This window comes from Nicotiana tabacum, chromosome 17 (genome assembly GCF_000715075.1).
Source record: "Nicotiana tabacum cultivar K326 chromosome 17, ASM71507v2, whole genome shotgun sequence".
NCBI lineage: Eukaryota > Viridiplantae > Streptophyta > Magnoliopsida > Solanales > Solanaceae > Nicotiana > Nicotiana tabacum.
Genome location: NC_134096.1, coordinates 93,013,896 through 93,034,561, shown reverse-complemented (window position 1 = coordinate 93,034,561; position 20,666 = coordinate 93,013,896). Strand labels below are relative to the sequence as shown.

At 33.8% G+C, this 20,666-nt stretch overlaps 2 protein-coding genes across 3 annotated transcripts; one reads left to right on the top strand and one right to left on the bottom strand.

Annotated features, from left to right (window-relative positions):
- Positions 1-1,911: 1,911 nt before the first annotated feature.
- LOC107809273 (uncharacterized) lies at positions 1,912-6,615 on the bottom strand. The gene is made up of 3 exons (XM_016633879.2): positions 6,051-6,615; positions 2,448-2,692; positions 1,912-2,348 (listed from the first exon to the last, which is right to left on the bottom strand). The coding sequence occupies exons 1-3, from the start codon at positions 6,500-6,502 to the stop codon at positions 2,107-2,109; spliced, it is 939 nt and encodes a 312-aa protein (XP_016489365.1). The 5' UTR covers positions 6,503-6,615; the 3' UTR covers positions 1,912-2,106.
- An 8,918-nt stretch (positions 6,616-15,533) lies between these two features.
- LOC107801696 (uncharacterized) lies at positions 15,534-20,341 on the top strand. 2 transcript variants are annotated; one of them, XM_075234656.1, is made up of 9 exons: positions 15,534-15,781; positions 16,882-17,223; positions 17,534-17,567; positions 17,767-17,988; positions 18,357-18,446; positions 19,122-19,187; positions 19,276-19,367; positions 19,455-19,502; positions 19,832-20,341. In XM_075234656.1, exons 2-9 carry the CDS (start codon positions 16,883-16,885, stop codon positions 19,932-19,934), a joined length of 996 nt encoding a protein of 331 aa, XP_075090757.1. In that variant the 5' UTR covers positions 15,534-15,781; position 16,882; the 3' UTR covers positions 19,935-20,341. The 2 variants fall into 2 exon arrangements, with proteins under 2 accessions (XP_075090757.1, XP_016480548.2); XM_016625062.2 differs by having other exon boundaries at positions 16,879-17,223.
- The last annotated feature ends 325 nt before the right edge of the window (positions 20,342-20,666 follow it).

The following is a 20,666-nucleotide window of genomic DNA, read 5'->3' as shown; positions in this document are numbered from 1 at the left end:
CTTTTATGGGTTTCAGGGTGGTTTTTGGGTGGTGAAGCTGTTGGTTTTTTCGAAAGAAATACGAAGAAAGAATGAGACGAATAAAATTTTCCTAAGCGTAGAAGAAGCAAAAACATTTCTCTTCAAATCCCTCCCCTCTCTTTTTTCCTTTATCTCCTCTTTTGTTTTCCTCACATTTCTCTTCTATTTATAGAAAAAGTTTCGGAATTTTCAGAATTTTTTTATATTGTTTTTTATTTATTTATTTTAATTAAAAAGAATTTCCACTTTCCATTTTTCTTCTTTTTTAAAAAAAAATAATTTCCCACTTTTCTTTACTTTTATTATATTTAAATTTTCACTTTTTTACGTTTTTTTTTATTTTTTACTTATTTTACTTTTCTTTTTTTTAATTTCCACTTACTTTTACTTCTTCTTTTTTAAATTTTCAGCTACCTTTACTTTTATTTTTTAATTCCAACTTTCTTTTACTTTTTATTTTTTTAAATTTTTACATGCTTTTACTTTTATTTTTTTAAATTTTCCACTTTCTTTTACTTTTTTTTATTAAAATATTTTCACCTACTTTTACTTTTACTTTTTAATTCTATATTTTTACTTTTCCTATTTTTTTTAATTCCCATCCGAAATTTATTTTTTAATTTATTTTATTTGAAAATAAAGATAAAAATAAAAATAATACTAATAGTAATAATTGACCTTTTAAATTACTATTTATTTTTACCCTATAGTAATACTAATAGTTGACCTTTTTACCCTATTTTGGAAAATAAAACCCGTCCATAATTGGTTTGGTTTGGTTTTAACTAAAAAAAGTCAAAACGAAACAAAACCAACCCGAAATACATTTATATAATTTTTAAAAATATTTTATACATATAAATATTTAGTGTAATGTAATTTATAAATATTTCTTAAACGTTTTTCACAGTTTTATCTTTTAACGTGTTATTTCAAGTTTAGACTTAACATTCTTAAATGGTAAATAAAATTTATAACCCATGAATGTAGTAACTCAAACAAAGTTCAAATCAATATTAATTCTAACAAAGAAATTCAATTCAATACTAGGAATGACGATAGTGTTGGATAATTATTTTAGTTTTACATTGGTTTATAATGAAAATGCATAACTTAGTTTATCTTTTTCTTTAGTGCTTAGTTATGTAATTACTATTAGTGCTTATTAGCTCTACTTATTTTAGCATGACCTATATATTATTTTTAGATTATGTTAATTTTTATTATGGCTTATTAATTAGCAATATTTGTTTTATGTAATTTTATTAATTTATCTTTGTTATTGAATATTTTAGTATAATGCTATTACTTATCTCATATTATGGTGTTAGATTCTTGGAAAATATATTATATAGTTGTATTTTACTAGGACTTAAGAAATATTTGGAGCACAAGTTACATATTTTATGCTATGAAAACTTACCGAAAAAAAACTCGAAAATCCGAGAAAAACCGAGATTGAAAAACTCGACTTTGTTGGTTTGGTTATAAATTGAAAAATCCGACACCATTAGTTTGGTTTGATAATTGAAAAATCCGAATCAACCCGACCTATGTACACACCTAATTGTCACTTGCACAAAGTTTTTCTACCCTCTTTTGCCCATTTTCACCCAGATATAGTTATAATCGCTTTCAACAGTTTATATCATACTTTTAGACAAGATTTCAGCCTATACTAGTTCATTTGATATTCAACATTTCTGACAATTTTTAACAATTGATATTTCCAATTTACTTGGTGCAAACTAGCAATTCTAGGAAAATGACCTGACATCGCCAGGCTGAGACTTTACTAGGTGAAGAGCTACTTCTTAACGGCAAAAATGGGATTAGAAGAAACAATGCAAAAGGCAAAATATATGACTCCACTAGTATAACACTATAAAATTCGAGTAGAAGCATTTTTTTCTTTCGTTATGTCAAAACTCGAGCAAAACTGTCTGATATCTCTTTTGGTTAGTCTGCTCTTTAATACTAGCTGTTAACTGCAAGAATTCTACTTGTCGAATAATCAAGAAATAAGCACAACATAAGCACGAAAAGTGTGCGCCACCACAAAAATTGGATCTTTGATGAAGCATATTACACAAAACACTTGAGTCTGGCAAATGTCAAATAGCCAGTGTGTCCTCTTGCCTCCCCAGAAGGCCTAATCATCACGGTAGGAGAAGAAGTGCATTCAATCCCATTGTTTCCTTCAGCAGAACCCTGCCTCCTCTTTCGTGGAGGGCGCTCACTAGAACCTCCTTCGTTTACTGGGCAGCTCTCTACTATCCTTTGCCTAACATCATAGGTGCGTAGAAGCACTTCAAACGTTCTTACATCTGCACAAAGCAAAAACACTTGCCACATAAGAGTCTGTACTTTCTATATAGCAGTTTTCTTGACTGAATGAGATAAAGTCTCCAGGAAAAATATCTTACCAGTAAAATGTGATTTGAGTGCTTCACAAGAGCGTTGTACTTGCTCAATGCATGGAGAAAAGGAGCACAATACCCCATCTGGTTTCAACATTTTTCCAGCAGAAGGAATGGCAAGCCAAGGTTGAGGAAGGTCGAGGAATACTGAATCTGCCCGCCCACAAAACTCATCAGGGAACCCTTCGCCCTGTATATCTCTTACTCCTACTGTGACCAGATTGCTCAGCCCTGTCCTTTCAAAGTCCTCCCTACAGGTGGAAATTTTAAAGACCAAGTTAAGCTAAAATAAAATGAAACAAAATTAGTACAAAATTATTATGGGATCCTCTCTCTTTCTCCCTCTTTTATACAGACATGCAGCGCCGGGGGATTTTGGAAAAAGAAAGACATTATTGCAACTCTTGGACAGATCTAAGCCTACTATAAAATTACCTTTCTTTGGGAGCTTCATTGTGTGACAGTGAAAACAACAAGTAATGAAATAGAAGAAAGCAAATTTAAATCTTGTTAACAGTAAGCCACAAGTTCCTTTCTTTTCTTATAAGAAAATTTCATCGATAGCATCTAGGTGACGACATAGTAGACAATATGTATCAAATAGAAAGCCATAGCAAAATATTAAAGAAAATAGAAAGCCATACATGTAATATGGAGTTCTATCTACTGGTGCATCCAGTCATCTACGATAGTGAGAATGTCATATGTGCTCCAAAGATTTATAAAAGAGAGAAAGAGAGAGAAAAGAAGAAGAGAGAGAACACAGTCCTACGTACTTGCTCAATAGAAGTGGAGAAGGTAGATTGGTGGACCTATTATCCCCGAGTTTCGAACTGTGAACTAGCTAGCCCTCGGAGATTTCTCGTTTATCAAAAAAGAGATAGTACTTAAATTATTGGTCCCATCAAATGCTTTTAACTCTTTTTCCCCAATTGCGCTTGCCAGTAAAAGGCATCACTATTTCCACTCTAAACAAATTCTAGATTGTTGACCATAGTCAATAAGATGACTGAAGTAGTATGTGGTTGACATTTTCCCCTGCAATATTTGCCTTGAACACCGACTAACATAAATTTTCTTTCTTGATAAATTTCCTTTACTATGGCTCAGCTATCACGTAAATGCTGCTAGCTACTTCACTTCCTTTGGAGTCACCTACTACATCACCTGCTTACCCCTTGAAGTCCAAACGAACCATTAACTGGGATAGATGCTTTCCTCACAAAAAGAATTTGCAATGGAAATATTAACTTTCCCTCACAGAACATTGTGCAACCAGATGCGACGAGGAGCAGGGGATATCGTTTTGCAGCAACTATGAATAACTTTGAGCAAGTGAGACTTTGTTACATACTCTGTAAGCTTTCTCATAAATATACCAATGACTTTGTATATCGCTCACGATTATTTTAATGTGCTAAAATACTGTAGATTAAAAACACGTCCGAGTAAATTCAGTTGTATGGTTATTATACAGTCCAGTGTGCTATGAAAATGGTTGGTTTTCTGGTCATCTTGGCTCCTAAAGGTTGTCTTTACATACTCTTGTTATTGCCAGTGAGACTTGGCTGTAGTAGCAAAGCAAAGCCCAATAAAATTTTGATCTAGGGTCACGTGACTAGACTATATTTTTATTAATTTTTTGTATGTGGGCATGATGTGGAACTGTCTAGCATTGTTATGTCACTTTCAATTACTTAGTCCTCCCATACTGGATTATGCTTTGCACTTTTAAAAGAGCAAAAAGTTAATTTTCTATTAATACCTTCCAACTGTGCATTTGAAGTTTTCGAAAAGATCCTGTTCTATTATGTTAAGGTTCGCTATCACTAGCTAAGAAAGCTTATTACCAGTGAGAAACTAGTTCTTTGAACTACACTAGGGGAATTCTTAGGAAGAAACTAAAGGCTGAAGTTAACTAGTTACTGATCTTCAAAAACTATGTCCATGGATCATCTTTTGAACTAACAAAGCAACTTCACACACTTCAGCTATCATGCAGACACCCTGCAAAGCTGAGGTTTAAAAACTTGTTTATTTCAGAATACCACAGAGTATTGTGCATGGAAATTAAAAAGACATAAAATTTGTGGTTTCAAAAATCAGGAAACAGTCTGCTTCAACATAATGATGTTCCTTCATATCTTCTCGTTGTATCGTGGTCATGTTTTAGTTCTACTCGGGAAAGTAAGCTGTCAATATTACTGTTTAACTAGCTGTCTTTATACTGACTTGGTTCAGCTGAAGTATTGTTAAATCCTTCTCGTTTGGAGTTAAGTGCATATAAAAGGGGCAACTCCCAACGCAAATTTATCATTTCATGCTCACAGAAAGCAAATTGACTTTCAGATATTAGATGACATCCTTGAAAATCATGCTACTTACTGAAATCTCAAGGATGTCAGTCACCTCAACTCAATACAACTGTATCGCCTTATACACTTAACGATGTTTTAATTGCCCATCCTTGTCCAGCTACAGTTTCTCATCTTCATTCAGGTAAGAGTTTAATTTGTTGTATCCTATGAGACATACTGCCTGTCATGCTGCTTTGAGATTGGTGATTAATGATGTTTTCTCTAGACAGAATAAGGAAAGAGGGCCGGTCTTTTTCTTCTCTGTTGTTGCAGATCAAGTGGACTTAAGAGTCTCAACACCTTCTGAAAGCATTGCACCTGTTGACCCACTGCTCCAGGAGCTTACAATAGTCTGATGCACAGAATTGTGAAGCTTGAGGAGTTAATGGAGATTGTATGGTAATGCAAAGAAGGGTTGATCTATATTGATGGCTCTCAACTTGTCCACTCCATTCAACATGGGGATTGAGTTGTTATTAGAGTATAAACATACAGAATTGAGTTTTTGTCAATTTGTTTGAATTAAGTGTAAGTGTTGGACAATTTTTCTCTGTTAACTCTTGAAACCTTTGCTCACTAGTGCACAATGCTAGATGGTGGTAGTTCTACACTTTCACATCACAGAGGAAGATGTTTGTTGCCCTAGGCTTCTACCGTCTAGAGTTAACTCTTGAAACCCTATTACATCTTAATAGAGCAGAAAAAAACTGCAACCAGAAGATTTCCAATGAATGCAGTCTCCTTAGTAAAAACAGCCCGAGTCAAAAAAAAGGATTCACACTTCTATAACCTCTTGAACAGTGCCCCTATGACTAAATCGTATTCAGCATTAATCTTAAACTCTTCTAAAATTAACATGTTGCACCAGAGTGACTGTAAAGGATCCTAGATACACTTAAAATCAGCCAAAGCTTGGCACAAATCACCTTAGAACCATGGCTGGAGCTAGATTCAAGCAAGGGATGCTGTGCAAATAGAAGAAAATGATTTTTTTTTATCATATATAAATTGTTGAATCCCTTGACATAAGAAGAGATTCTAGTGTAGTGGCAAAGGGGTACAAAATATGCTTTTGGCCACATATGCAAACCCTAGGTGTGACATTCTAGTAATCTTTTTTTAAATTCCTTCATATAAATCCCTGGCTCCGCCAGTGCCTAGATCAATTGACAACTTAATGAAAGTAAATCCACAAATTAAGTTCCAAACATAGCATAGAATACATATATAAACACGGTATTAAAAACCTTACCTAGCTGAAGCAGCTCTCTGTTCATGGAAATCAAAGGTATAAACATGACCAGTGGGGGGCACAGCCCTAGCAAGTGAAGTAGTCAAAGATCCACTACCAGTCCCAGATTCAAGCACCAAACAACCAGGAACAATCTCCAAATACATAACAACAAAACTAATATCAGCTATATAAAGAATCTGAGTTCTGTGACTTAAAACCAATGTCCACAACTCTGCAGTTGGAGCTAACAAGTAAACAAAACTTCCTTTGTTACTTAAAACTTTGGACCCAAATGGTTTTCCTATCCATTCTGAATGCTTAAATGCACCAAAACGATTCTGTAGAACCCCATCCTCACTGACTTTTACTGCTTTCATTGTATCATGTCTTTCGTATACAATTACCAAATCTCCATCTTTAATGCAGCGTTTAAAGGATAATTTATTTGCTGGATTTATCGGAAGAATCATTTGGAGTATCAGTTTCGAAGGAAACAGTTTTTCAACTACTAGAAAATATGAAGTATGGGGATACAGAAGGAAGGGTTTATGTGATGCAGAAGAAAGTTTTGGGTTTTACAGTTTTAACGGGATAGAGCATGAACCTTATTCGATTAATTGGATGTCCTGTTGTTGATCCAGGCCCAGGTTTTGGTGTAAAAATTGTACGGCCTAGCCCTTTTCGGACTGGTTTTGAGGAATAGCCAGTGTTCAAAAATTTGTGGAAAAAGTTGTTACTTTTAATGGGAAAACATATAATAGTGCCATGAATTTCGAACTTAATTAAGTGAAAAAATAGGATATTGTCTTGATTTTTGAAATTCATAAAAGTGCCATGGATTTCAAACTTTAAAAAAAAATAAAAAATCCATACAGTGAGTTTTACTTTTTAAAGTTCAAAATTGTTATGAAAATAATTATATTGTGGATGTTCATTTATTACTCCGCTATAGATAATCTTCCTGAAGAAGATTATCCATTTAGTACTCTGTTGAAGTTTATCTACAAGCAGCTGATGCAGGCAGGTTGCAAGCAGCTCAATAAAATGATTTGCAGCACCTTCTTATTAAACAAGCAGGTTGCAAACAGCTCATGCAGACAACTTACAAGCAGCTAAAGAAAAGCCTTGCAGTTGCTTTCCGAAAAGCCTCGCAGCTGCTTCCTTTCTTCTATAAATAGAGGAGTTTTCAGTTCATTATGTACATAAGTTTGAAGTTTGAATAATATATCAGTTTCTCTCTATACTTGTCTTTACTTTACATTTTTTATTTTATAACACGTTATCAGTACGAGACTCTGCCAACTCGAGAAAATACTTTGAAAGTATTATAGGTACGAACTTTCTTTTTCTAAATAATGTCAAATCTTTCTAAACTTGAGTTTGTAGCCCTAGATATATCGGGCAAAAGCTACATGTCTTAGGTGCTTGATGCCGAAATTCATCTTGATGCGATGGGTCTGGCAGACACCATCAAAGATAAAAATCAGGCATCAAACCAAGACCGTACCAAAGCAATGATATTCCTACGCCATCATCTTGATGAGGGCCTGAAAATGGAATATCTTACTGTTAAAGATCCAGTCATACTGTGGAATAATTTAAAAGATAGATATGACTACCTGAAGATGGTCGTTCTTCCACAGGCACGTTATGATTTGACTCATCTAAGGCTACAAGATTTTAAATCTATCAGTGAGTATAATACTGCTATGTTCAGAATTATTTCCCAATTGAAACTATGTGGTGATAATATTACTGATCATGATATATTGGAGAAAACTTTCACCACTTTTCATGCCTCGAATATGCTTCTGCAGCAACAATATCGAGAGATGGGATTTAAAAAGTATTTTGAACTTATCTCACATCTTCTTGCAGCCGAGCAACATAATGGATTATTAATGAAAAATCATGAAAGCCGACGTACTGGTTCTTGTCCATTCCCTGAAGTGAATGAGGCGAACTTCCACCAAGCTAAGCGTGGAAGAGGACGTGGCCCCAGTCGTGGTCATGGCCGTGGTCGGGGAGGAAACTCTAATCGTGGTACTAACAATGCACCAAAGAACCCTCCTCGCCACCAGCAGTGGAAAAGGAAGGAACAAAAGCATGAAGCGGTGCAAGAAGCAAAGTCAGAAAATGCATGCTATAGATGTGGAGAAAAAGGGCACTGGTCACGTACATGTCGTACGCCAAAGCACCTGGTTGAGCTGTATCAAGCCTCCCTGAAGAAGACAGAGAAAAATGCTGAAGCAAATTTTATTTCTGAAGATAATTTAGACTTCATGCATTTAGATGTAGCTGATTATTTTGCACTCCCAGAAAGAGAATCAAGTCATGTGATCGGTAGTGAATCTGTAGAAATGTAAATATTTTAATTTTTATTATTTGTAGTAGATAGTATGGCTATGTAATTGTTGTACATAAATAAAAGTTATGCTTTGATAATAATGTTTACTATCATATTTATTTTTTTATGTCATTTTGAACAATATGGATAATCCTCAAATTATGTTTGGATCAAAGACCAATCATGAAGATATTTGTGTAATTGATAGTGGAACAACTCATGCCATATTCAAAGATCAAAAATATGTTTCTTATTTGCATAAGGAAAAAGCAAATATTTTTACAATTTTTGGTAATATAAGTTTGATTGAAGGCTCCGAAAGAGCTATTGTATTTCTGTCTAAGGGAACAAAACTTATTATAGACAATGCATTATTCTCCTCTAAATCCCGAAGAAACTTGTTGAGTTTTATAGATATCCGCCGAAATGGGTATCATGTTGAGACAATAGATGAAATGAACGTGGAATATCTTTGTATTACAAAGAATATTTCTATCCAGAAATACATTGTAGAAAGGTTACCAACTTTATCTTCTGGCTTATACTATTCAAAGATTAGTACAGTTGAAGCACACTCTATCGTAAACCAGAAGTTTACTGATTCAAATACTTTTGTGCTTTGGCATGGCCGTTTGGGCCATCCTGGATCAATAATGATGAGATGAATTACTGAAAATTCGAGTAGGCATCCATTAAAGAACCTGAAGATTCTTACAAATGATGAATTTTCTTGTGATGCTTGTTATCAAGGCAAAATGATCACTAGACCATCACCAATAAAGGTTGGCATTGAGTCCCCTACTTTTTTAGAACGTATACATGGGGATATATGTGGATCTATTCACCCACCAAGTGGGCTGTTTAGATATTTTATGGTCCTAATAGATGCATCTTCATGATGGTCTCATGTTTGCCTACTATCATCTCGCAACCTGGCGTTTGCAAAGTTATTAGCCCAAATAATTCGATTAAGGGCACAATTCCCAGATTATCCTATAAAGGCTATTCGCCTTGATAATGCTGGAGAATTCTCATCTCAAGCTTTTGATAATTACTGTCTATCAGTTGGAATAAAAGTTGAACATCCTGTAGCTTATGTTCATACTCAAAATGGCCTTGCAGAGTTATTTATTAAACGGCTGTAATTGATAGCAAGACCACTACTTATGAAAACAAAATTGCCCACTACTGTTTGGGGGCATGCTATCTTGCACGCATCATCACTTATCCGTCTTAGACCAACACATTATAATAAATATTCTCCGTCACAATTAGTTTTTGGTCATGAACCAAATATTGCCCATCTACGAATTTTTGGATGTGCTGTTTATGTGCCAGTAGCACCACCACAACGTAGTAAGATGGGCCCCCAAAGAAGGTTAGGAATATGTATTGGGTTTGAATCACCCTCTATTATTCGCTATCTTGAAACATTGACGGGAGATTTATTTACTGCTCGATTTGCAGATTGTCGATTTGATGAAATGAATTTTCCAGAATTAGGGGGAGAGAATTAGGAAATCAAAAGAGAAATTGTGTGAAAAGTTTTATCATTATCTCATTTTGATCCACGTACCCCTATATGTAATCAGGGGGTCCAGAAGATCATCCATTTACAAAATATAGCAAATTAAATGCCAGACGCGTTTACTGATTTGAAAAGGATAACTAAGTCACATATCCCTGTAGAGAATGTGCCTATACGAATTGATGTCCCAATAGGACCATCTACTAGCATAAGAATTAGTGAACCTAAAGCACGCCTGAAGCGTGGTAGGCCTTTGGGTTCTAAGGATCGAAATCCTAGAAAAAGAAAATCGACAAATGATCAAAATGATATTATGAAGGGATCTCCTAAAGAGACCCAGGATCTGATTAGTTCTGAGATTCCTGAAGAAATCAATGAACCCGAGACTCAAGTGAGTGAGGAACTTTTAATAAGTTCTACTGGTGATGGGATTAATTTAAATCGATCTGAAATAGTAATGGATAATATTTTTGCATATAATGTTGCACTTAATATTATGCAAGATAGTGAGCATTGTGAACCCCGATCTGTCGAAGAATGTCAACAAAGATCTGATTGGCCAAAATGGCAAGGGGCAATTCAATCAGAATTGAACGCACTTGCTAAAAGAGAGGTCTTTGGACCAGTAGTCCAAACACCTGCTGGTGTAAAACCAGTTGGTCATAAATGGGTTTTTGTGCGAAAAAGGAATGACCAAAATGAAGTTGAAAGATACAAGGCTTGCCTTGTCGCACAAGGATTTTCACAACGACCTGGAGTCGATTATGAAGAAACATATTCACCAGTTATGGATGCCATAATATTTCGATATCTCATCAGTTTAGCCTTACGTTAAAGACTTGAAATACATATGATGGATGTGGTTATAGCTTATCTGTACGGGTCACTTGATAATGAGATTTACATGAAAATCCCTGAAGGATTTAAAATGCCTGAAGCATATTCGAAATCTCAAAAAATGTATTCAATCAGATTACAAAGATCTTTGTACGGTTTAAAGCAATCTGGGCGCATGTGGTATAATCGCCTTAGTGAATATTTACTGAAAGAGGGTTGCATAAATGATGTTATTTGTCCATGTATTTTTATAAAGAAAATGACATCAGAATTTGTTATACTTGCTGTTTATGTTGATGACATAAATCTTGTTGGAACTCTAGAAGAGCTCCAAAAGGCAATTGAATATCTTAAGAAAGAATTTGAGATGAAAGATCTTGAAAAAATAAAACTTTGTCTTGGATTGCAAATTGAACATTTAGCAAACGGGATCTTTATACATCAATCTGCCTATACATAAAGGGTTTAAAACGCTTTTACATGGACAAAGCGCACCCATTGAGTACACCAATGGTTGTTCGATCACTTGAAGTGAATAAAGACCCGTTCCGACCTCCAGAAGAGGATGAGGAACTCCTTGGTCCTGAAATACCCTATCTCAGTGCAATTGGTGCACTTATATATCTTGCTAATGCTACAAGGCCTGACATAGCATTTTCTGTTAATTTACTAGCAAGATATAACTCTTCTCCTACTCAGAGACATTGGAATGGGATTAAGCATATTTTGCGATATTTAAAGGGAACTCTTGATATGGGTTTGTTTTATGCTAACAAAGGTAGTGTAGATCTTGTTGGTTATGCAGATGCAGGTTATTTATCTGATCCTCATAAAGCTCGATCTCAAACCGGGTACGTGTTTACATGTGGAGGTACTGTCGTATCATGGCGCTCCACCAAGCAGTCAATTGTTGCTACTTCTTCAAATCATGCCGAGATAATAGCTATTCATGAAGCAAGTAGGGAATGCGTATGGTTGAGATCAGTGATTCATTTTATTCAAGAAAAATATGGTTTGGAGTGTGATAAAAGATCCACAATTTTATACGAAGACAATGTTGCATGCATAGCCCAATTGAAGGGAGGATTTATAAAAGGAGATAGAACGAAGCACATTTCACCAAAATTATTCTACACACACGATCTTCAAAAAAATGGTAACATTAATGTGCAGCAAATCCGTTCAAGTGACAATCCGACAGATTTATTCACTAAATCTTTGTCAACTTCAACTTTTGAGAAGATGGAATACAAGATTGGAATGCGGAGACTCAAATATTTGAAACAAAGTTTTCATCAGGGGGAGTAAAATACGCGATATACTCTTTTTTTCTTACGAAGGTTTTTTCCCACATGGTTTTCCTTATAAGGTTTTTAATGAGGCAGCTAGAAATGCGTATTACTAAATATGTGTACTTTTTTTTCCTTCACTAGGATTTTTTTCACTAGATTTTTCCTAGTAAGGTTTTAACGAGGCACAATACCTTTTAATGAACATCCAAGGGGAAGTGTTATGAAAATAATTATATTGTGGATGTACATTTATTACTCCGCTATAAATAATCTTCCTGAAGAAGATTATCCATTTAGAACTCTGTTGAAATTTATCTACAAGCAGCTGATGCAGGCAGGTTGCAAGCAGCTCAATGAAATGATTTGCAGCAGCTTCTTATTAAACAAGCAGGTTGCAAGCAGCTCATGTAGACAACTTACAAGCAACTAAAGAAAAGCCTTGTAGTTGCTTCCTGAAAAGCCTCGCAGCTGCTTCCTTTCTTCTATAAATAGAGGAGTTTCCAGTTCATTATGTACATAAGTTTGAAGTTTGAATAATATATCAGTTTCTCTCTATACTTGTCTTTACTTTACAATTTTTATTTTATAACAAAAATAACGATTATGGATTCTAATTTTTTCTATTTTTCAATGATTTTTAAATCCGTCGTAATTTTTAATTACAAGTTCAGAAAATAACTATGTTTTAACTTTGTCAGTTTCAGCAAGTGAAATACATAAATAGCCTCCAAAGTGTATGATCTTGAATTTTTGTCTTTTTACTCTGTTGGCAGAACTTCAAGTTTAACAAGTATTGTCCCTCGCTTGCTTTATGGGCAACACTTTCAATTTTTTTACCTTGCAATTCTAAAGCGGGGATCAAAAATAAAAAAATTACTCAAAAAATATCATATTTTTGTAATTTTTTGGATTTCGACGGCTGACGAATTGGGTTTCGAGACTTTCCTTCATTGATATTGGGCCGGCAACACAAAATGACCTAATGGCTCGTTTGGTACGAAGTATAAGGTGGGATAAGAAGTTGAATTAAATTTATTATTTTATTTGGTTGTCATGATAAATTTATACCTCCAATCAAATAATGTATAAATTTAATTTTAGACTTAATCCAGGATATTCTATTTTATCTCACCTTATCCCATTAAATGTGAGATTATTTTACCTCATCTCTCATGTGGTATAAATTAATCATGAGATTATAATTCCGGGATAATTTAATCCGCATACCAAACGACCCTATTCGCGTGCAAATCTCAATTCTAATGTCACGTTAGTCCTAAGATTCGTCATTGATGACATAAGAAGTAGTCAATTGGTCTATGCTAAGAGAAAGTCTAAAACGTGAAAAGGTAAAGACAAAATCCAGTTAGTATCCTATTTCTCTTTTTCTTTCTGACATCTCATCTCCATAAATTTCATGACATTAAATGATTGGCAGATGCATTTATTAAAACGGCAAAGGGTCAAATATACCCTCAAAAATGGTCTAAGAATATCACTCGCTATACTATTGAGTTATCTATATCCCTGCAGTCATACTTTGGGTTCAAATATACCCCTCATTTAAACGGAGTAACACGTGTCATCATCCTATTGGTCAATTTTAAATATCTCCTAATTAATTAAAAAGACACATTACACATACCCAAAAAATAATTTTTTTTATTGTAAAAACTGGAAAAAACTAAAAAACAAATTTTACTAAAAACTGAAAAAAACAAAAAATAACTTTTTTCTAGTTTTTACAAAAAAACTGAAAAATATTTTCTAAAATAATATTTTTGTAAAAACTGAAAAGCAATTTTCTAAAGCAATTAAAAACTGAAATATTTTTCACTAAAAACTGAAAAAAAATTTATTTATTCAGTTTTTACAAAAATATTGCTTTAGAAAATTGTTTTTTAGTTTTTTTTTTCCAGCTTTTACAAAAATATTGTTTTAAAAAATATTTTTCAGCTTTTTTTAAAGCAATTTTTTTTTAAAAAACTGGAAAACAAAAAATATTTTCGTTTTTTTTTCAGTTTTTAATAAAAAAAATTCAGTTTTTCCAGTTTTTACTAAAAAAATTGCTTTAGAAAATTGATTTTCAGCTCTCTTTTTTTTTTCCCCAATTTTTACAAAAATATTGTTTTAGAAAATATTTTTCAGTTTTTTCTAAAACAGTTTTTGTAAAAACTGGAAAATAAATATTTTCGCTTTTTTCAGTTTTTATTAAAAAAACAAATCAGTTATTTCCAGTTTTTTTTTTAAAAAAATTGCTTTAGAAAATTAATTTTTGGGTATGGGTAATGAGTTTTTTTAATTAATTAGGAGATATTTAGAATTGACCAACAAGACGATGACACGTGTACCTCCGTTTAAATGAAGGGTATATTTGAACCCAAAGTATGACTGCAGGGTATAGATAACCCAATAGTATAACGAGGGGTATTCTTAGACCATTTTCGAAAGTAGACGGGTATATTTGGCCCTTTGCCGTTATTAAAATTAAAAATATTGATAAACGTGTTGAATTTTGTATACAAGTGTTTTGCTGGTCCAAAATTTATTACACGTGTCAGCTATTTATGAAAAAATAAGACGGATAATAAAATTAAATAATGGTATCCAAGTCTAATTACGGCAATTTTTTCTACAATTTTTTTGAGTGTTCCAAAACGTAAAATGTTGTCCATTCCATATTACAACTTCTAATTTCCAAAATTTTGAAATAATATTTTATTTGTAACTTGCACAAACAAGTAAAATACCTAAATATGACAGTCATGTTTCCATTCAAAACTACTTCAATATGCGTTTATTTTTCATAGTTGATTTAAAGTTTTTTTTTTGGGTGCACTACCACGTCCACAATGATTTAAGAATAATCATTAACAAAAGTTTAATACTAACCTAAAAATTAACTTATTGCAACAAATCTATTGTATATGATATAAAGATTATTTATGCTCTTAACAACTTGTTTGGATTGTTGTTACATGTCGTTTTATAATATATCATATTGTATTGTACTGTATTGTTTAATAATATAATATTTGAATAGATTGTATCGTTTGTCGTCGTTTCATGATGTCGAACACCAACAATATAAAGAACAACATTACTAAGAAAAAATATGATACATAGTAGAATTATTATATAAAAAAGTAGGTAAAAGATAAAATATAATTATTTAATAATGAGGAAGGGCAATATGAGACACTTTTCGTCGTTACGTAACGACGTATTTAACGATACGATACAATAAAATTTAAGTAACAATAAAATAAATATTATATTTTAAAGTAATAATACGATACAATACAATGTGTAACAATCATTCAAACAAGTATATTTAATTATTTAAATTTAAAGTTGTGGCCAAAAGTTTAATACATTAGTGTGTCGATCTAGAACGTGAAACATATTTTTGTCAATCAACCTAGATGGCTCGATTGGGTGGGGACCTGTTGGGTCAAAATCATAGAAATAATAATGACTGTAGAATTCTAATATGCATAATTTCGCAGTGATAAGTACTTGTGTGCTGCTACGGAACGGAACTATAGTCGTGACACGATAAAATTTCAATCCAAAGAAGAAGGAACCGGACACTCTTCCTTCTTTTACTCTCATTTTATCCATCCATTTCCATTTACTTACAAAAGAAGCATAAAAAACGCAATATCCATTCCCGTTGGCTATTGCTACGGCGCATTGGATTCGCTTACTCTCTCTCCGATACAGGCGCCGTGCGATCTGGCCGGTGAGAGTTTATCGCTCTTCGAATTTTTACTATAACTTACAGAAACCGAAAGTTTTCCATTTTTTTGTGATTACTGAAAGTGTAATTTCTATATTTCATTTGTTTCGCGTGTTAGGTGTTTGTTAAAATTTTCGGATTCGATCAATTTAGTAACTTACTTTTTAGTTATGGAGTGTTATTTTTTTTTTCCTTGTGATAAATGTAAGTGATAATTTGATCCTGTTCTTAATGGAAAGTATCGATGTTTTTCTGCTCTAATTGATAACTTGATGTAATGTAGTCATCTGTAGCAAACCTTTGATAATCTATGAAGTAGCAGTAGAATGATGGACTCAGGAATCAGGATCATGCTGCTTCGATATTAACGAAGTATCAGTGAAATATAACTGCATCTTTATCTATGTGTTTCTACTGTAGTGAGGTAACTTTGTTGATAAGGTCAACTCATATGTGGAATAGCAGAACTAAGTTTAACTGCTAATATATCTATGTGTTTCTACTAAATATGGTAAATGATCTGTAGAGCAGAATTAAAGTTATCTATGGTAAATGATCTGCCGTGAACTTAGCTGCTAATTTATCTGTGTGTTCCTACTGTAATGCGGTAACTTTTTTGATAAGGTGAACTAATATGTGGTAATGATCTGTATATAACAGAATTAAGTTCCAGTTGCAACAGTGAGATGAAATTTTCTCCTGTAATGTGCCTGCAAGAGATATATTTACAGAAAACAGAAATCTGTATAAACTTACCTGCCATTTAACTCCGTCTTATAAATTGAACGCTGAGATCATTCTGCAGCATTTCTGAACTCAGAAGAAGCGAAAATTTCTTGTCAAAAGACGGAAAAATATTTATTTTGCCATTTTGAATAAAGATATGTGATAGAATCCGTGATCCCAGCTCTACTATTAGTTGACGTCCTGATTTGGTTATAGCGGTAACATAATTGTAATTTACCTTCCACTTGTACTTATAGCAGCTTTACAAAGTTGCAAACCTTTTAACGATGTAAAATTATGATTTACTTGGTGCGGGGATATTAGTAAATATTTAGCTAATACTGCAGCAACAATTTGATTCCATGTGTCTCCAGCAGGATGCAGCTCCATCCAACTGCTGATACTACTGCTTTGGATTATTGGTTGAACTGGAGGTTCTTGCTTTGTGCAATATGGGTCCTGGCACCAACAGTTATATCATTGATCTTTATATGGAAGTATGAACTATCACTTAATGTCAATCCAGAATCTGGTGGAAGGGAGGATTGCCAGAAAAGGTCTTGGCTTTTGTATTTTGACAAAGCTTGGAGACCATGCGTGAGAACAATAAACCCAATTTGTCTGGCGACTTTCCGAGTATTTGCACTTGTTTTACTCACAGCAGTGATTGTATCTGATTTTGTTGTTCATGGAGGTGACATGTTTTACTATTATACTCAGTAAGTAATCCTGCTCATAATGCTTAGTATGTAGCACCATATAGGCTCAATGTTCAGGACCGTGTGTGAGAGTTTTTCTTTTTTTCCACTGATAAGTAAGGTCGAGAGTGGTTGTTTTTGTTGGAAGGTATCCTATTACAACTTGCAAGTTTTGTATCTTATATGTACATAATATGTTATTGCTTTACCTAGGGAAAGAAATACACTATGTGATTTAAAATGGAGTTCCTCTCTTTACACTACTCAACACTATGTGCTTTAATATGGAGTTCCTCTCTTTACACTACTCATGATGTATTGGTTTCTGCAGATGGACATTTGCTTTGACTACCATCTATTTCTGGGTATGTATCTCAGTTCCAGTTTACTTCCTGAATTTATATCATTTACTAACACTATTAGAGTATGTACATACTAGATGTTTTTGGCCTGTCAAATATGTGTGTGTGATTGCATGCTACAGAAATATCCTTGCTTTCGCTTGCATTATGCTGCTAGTGAAATCTCTTTTCCCTAACATCATGCTTTTGTAACTGTCTGTAGTTTGGATCAGTACTTTCCATCTATGGCTGTTACCGGTATAACAAAGCAAACAGCGGTGTTAGTAAAATGCAGATGGATGTGGAGCAAGGGTTACTCGAGGCCCTTATAAGCACAGACTATATGAATGGCGTAAAGATAGTGAACGGCATGGATTACAAGGGAATACTTGCTGTTCCTGAAATTGCTGGACAATGTGGCTATCTCTTCCAGATTCTTTTCCAGGTATGACATTCTTCTTAGAGGACCCAGACAAGGTTTCTAATAGGTAGAAAGTAGAAACTGCTGCTTCATTTACTATAAAATGCTTCTTTTGACGCAATACAGTTTTATTCTGCCTGCTTATGTATGTTCTTTTGTAATTTTGAGAACATCCTCCCAGTTTCGTATGCTTGTGAAATATAATCCCACAACTCGTAGTCATTAACATATCTAGCTGTCCAAATGAGAATTTTGTGCACTTACTGTTACAAAGTACTTTTTAATTAGCAGTTATGTTCCTGGAAGTCTCTTGTAGTTGGTGGCTTTATTTGCAATTTGTTGGAGATAATTGTATAATTCGAATCATTTCTATGCCCGTCTTTTCTCTACAGATGGCTGCTGGAGCGGTGATGCTCACTGACTCTGTTTACTGGTTTGTGATCTTCCCATTTCTTACGCTCAAAAACTACGAGTTTAACTTTGTAAGTATCTAGTATTTCAAAGGATCTCTCTGGTTCCGTTCTTTGTTTCTGTCGGGTGCTTAATACCAACTGCTAAAGTAACACTTGATTTGAGATTTTTGAGATGTTTGCCTTTATTTCAGACATATAACCATGAGTTTGCAGTAGCAGCCTCCTGTATGTCAACTTTGTTCCGTTTGTGAACCACCTTTTTCTCTCTAATATGAAACGCATTTCCTCCTCCAGTATAATTGGAGGAATTAAAGATTAGGCTGTTATATCTCCAAACCTCATTGAGTTATATGCGATGTAGCTCTTTCTTCTCTGTTTTCTGATGTTATTTCCTCAGGCCTTTTATGTGAAAAATGTGCTGAAGCTATATAGTTAATTTTCTTGCATATTACATCAATTGTAGTAGTTTCAATATATTAGTAGTTGTTGAAAAATTAGTTTGATATGAAACCCATCATCTCTTGGTTTAAATTTGAGCAATGTAATCGATTTAAATTCCTTGAACATCATAAATTGGGTGAACAGATTCAGAAAATTATTGTCAAATATTTGGTATCTTCCCAAATATGAAGTGAGTCATATGAATCGAGACATGGGTAGGACGGTCTAATTCTATAGTCTTCTGGGATCTTTTGCCCCTTTGTTAAGCTAAATAATATTTCTCTCTTCTTTTTTTCTTTTCAGTTTACTGTTGTTACACATTCGCTAAATGCAGTCATGCTCCTTGGTGATGCATCTCTGAATTCCTTGGTAAATGCTCTTATTTTGCTTATTTTCCAGTTCTTGTGAAAATATCATTTAGGACATTTTTTATTTACTCTCTAAGTTGTTCTTCCAGAGGTTCCCTTGGTTCCGGATTTTTTACTTTGTCGTATGGACTGGTGTTTATGTCATTTTCCAGTGGATAGTTCATGCCTGTAAATCATTTTGGTATGTTTCATCTCAGTTTGTTTATGATTTAATGAATACATCTCATTCTTCTAACTGGTTTTCTCCTCCTATTTTTGTTTCTTTCAGGTGGCCATACCCCTTTCTTGACTTATCTTCAATATATGCTCCTGTGTGGTATGTGTTCTCTTAGGATATATATTCTTTATCATGGTAACCGTATATGATAAATTACCAATCCTTCTTGCAAATAAAATTGTAACAGTTGGTTTCTATGTAATAGCCACATTCAAGGCTTCATTTCTAAAACTTGTATTATACACTTCTCATTTTTTCTTGGAAAACTCAAGTGCTAAAACTTTCTTCTGTCTTTGCATGCTGTTAGTTAATGTTTCCTGAATGAATTCTGTCCTTTTTGTGTCTTTTTCTTGCTGGTATGTATTCTTTGAATACGGCAAAATAATTTCTTGCAAAACTAATTTGTTTCTGTATTGATTCTGGGGCAGGTATTTGTTGGTGGCTTTACTGCATATTCCGTGCTATGGAATATTTGCATTACTTGTTAGACTTAAACAGTACGTGCTATGGAGATGGTTCCCCCAATCATAGCAGTGTCTGAGAAATGATCATCCCGAGTTGGTCACTTCCAAAGCTAAGGCGTCTCGTGTTCCTTAAATGGTGAAGAAGGTGTTATTTGAGAGTGCAGGATAATATTTCTGGGGCAGATTTCCTGCCGCGCGTCAGCCAAGTGGGTATTGATTCAGTTAAGAATTAAATCAGTAGCTATCTTTGGAAGTACGTTGACAGCCTTCTTTTATCTGCAACTTGACCTCCTCCTAATTCCTTGAATGATCGGCTATTATACTTTCTGGACGCTAAGTTCGACTGATTCAAAATTGTGTATACCTTTCACAGGCAAAAGCTACTTAGTTTTTCTAAGAATTTTGATTGGATTTGTACACGAAGGATGATGTTTCCTTTTTTGCTCTTTAAATAAATGCCTATATTACCTGCTACATGAGAGTTCGAAACACACAGTTAAATTATGCTCGCTAATCAAATATAGTATAGTATAATATCGTATCCACATGGATTGGATTTAAACAGTATTCTCGTAGTTTCTAGCTTTGATTGCTATCCAAGATGATCAACAATTGAGATTTATATGATTTCTAACTAAAATTAAGTAAGAGTCTAAAGTTATTGACTAAGACAATCGAAACAAGGAATAAGCAAAGAAAGTAATCAGTGGGAGAATATAGGGTTTTGATAGGATATGTGCAAGATAATTGTTTGGGATCTAACTGTAGATAATTCACTTCTAATGTTCAAGTGAGACTC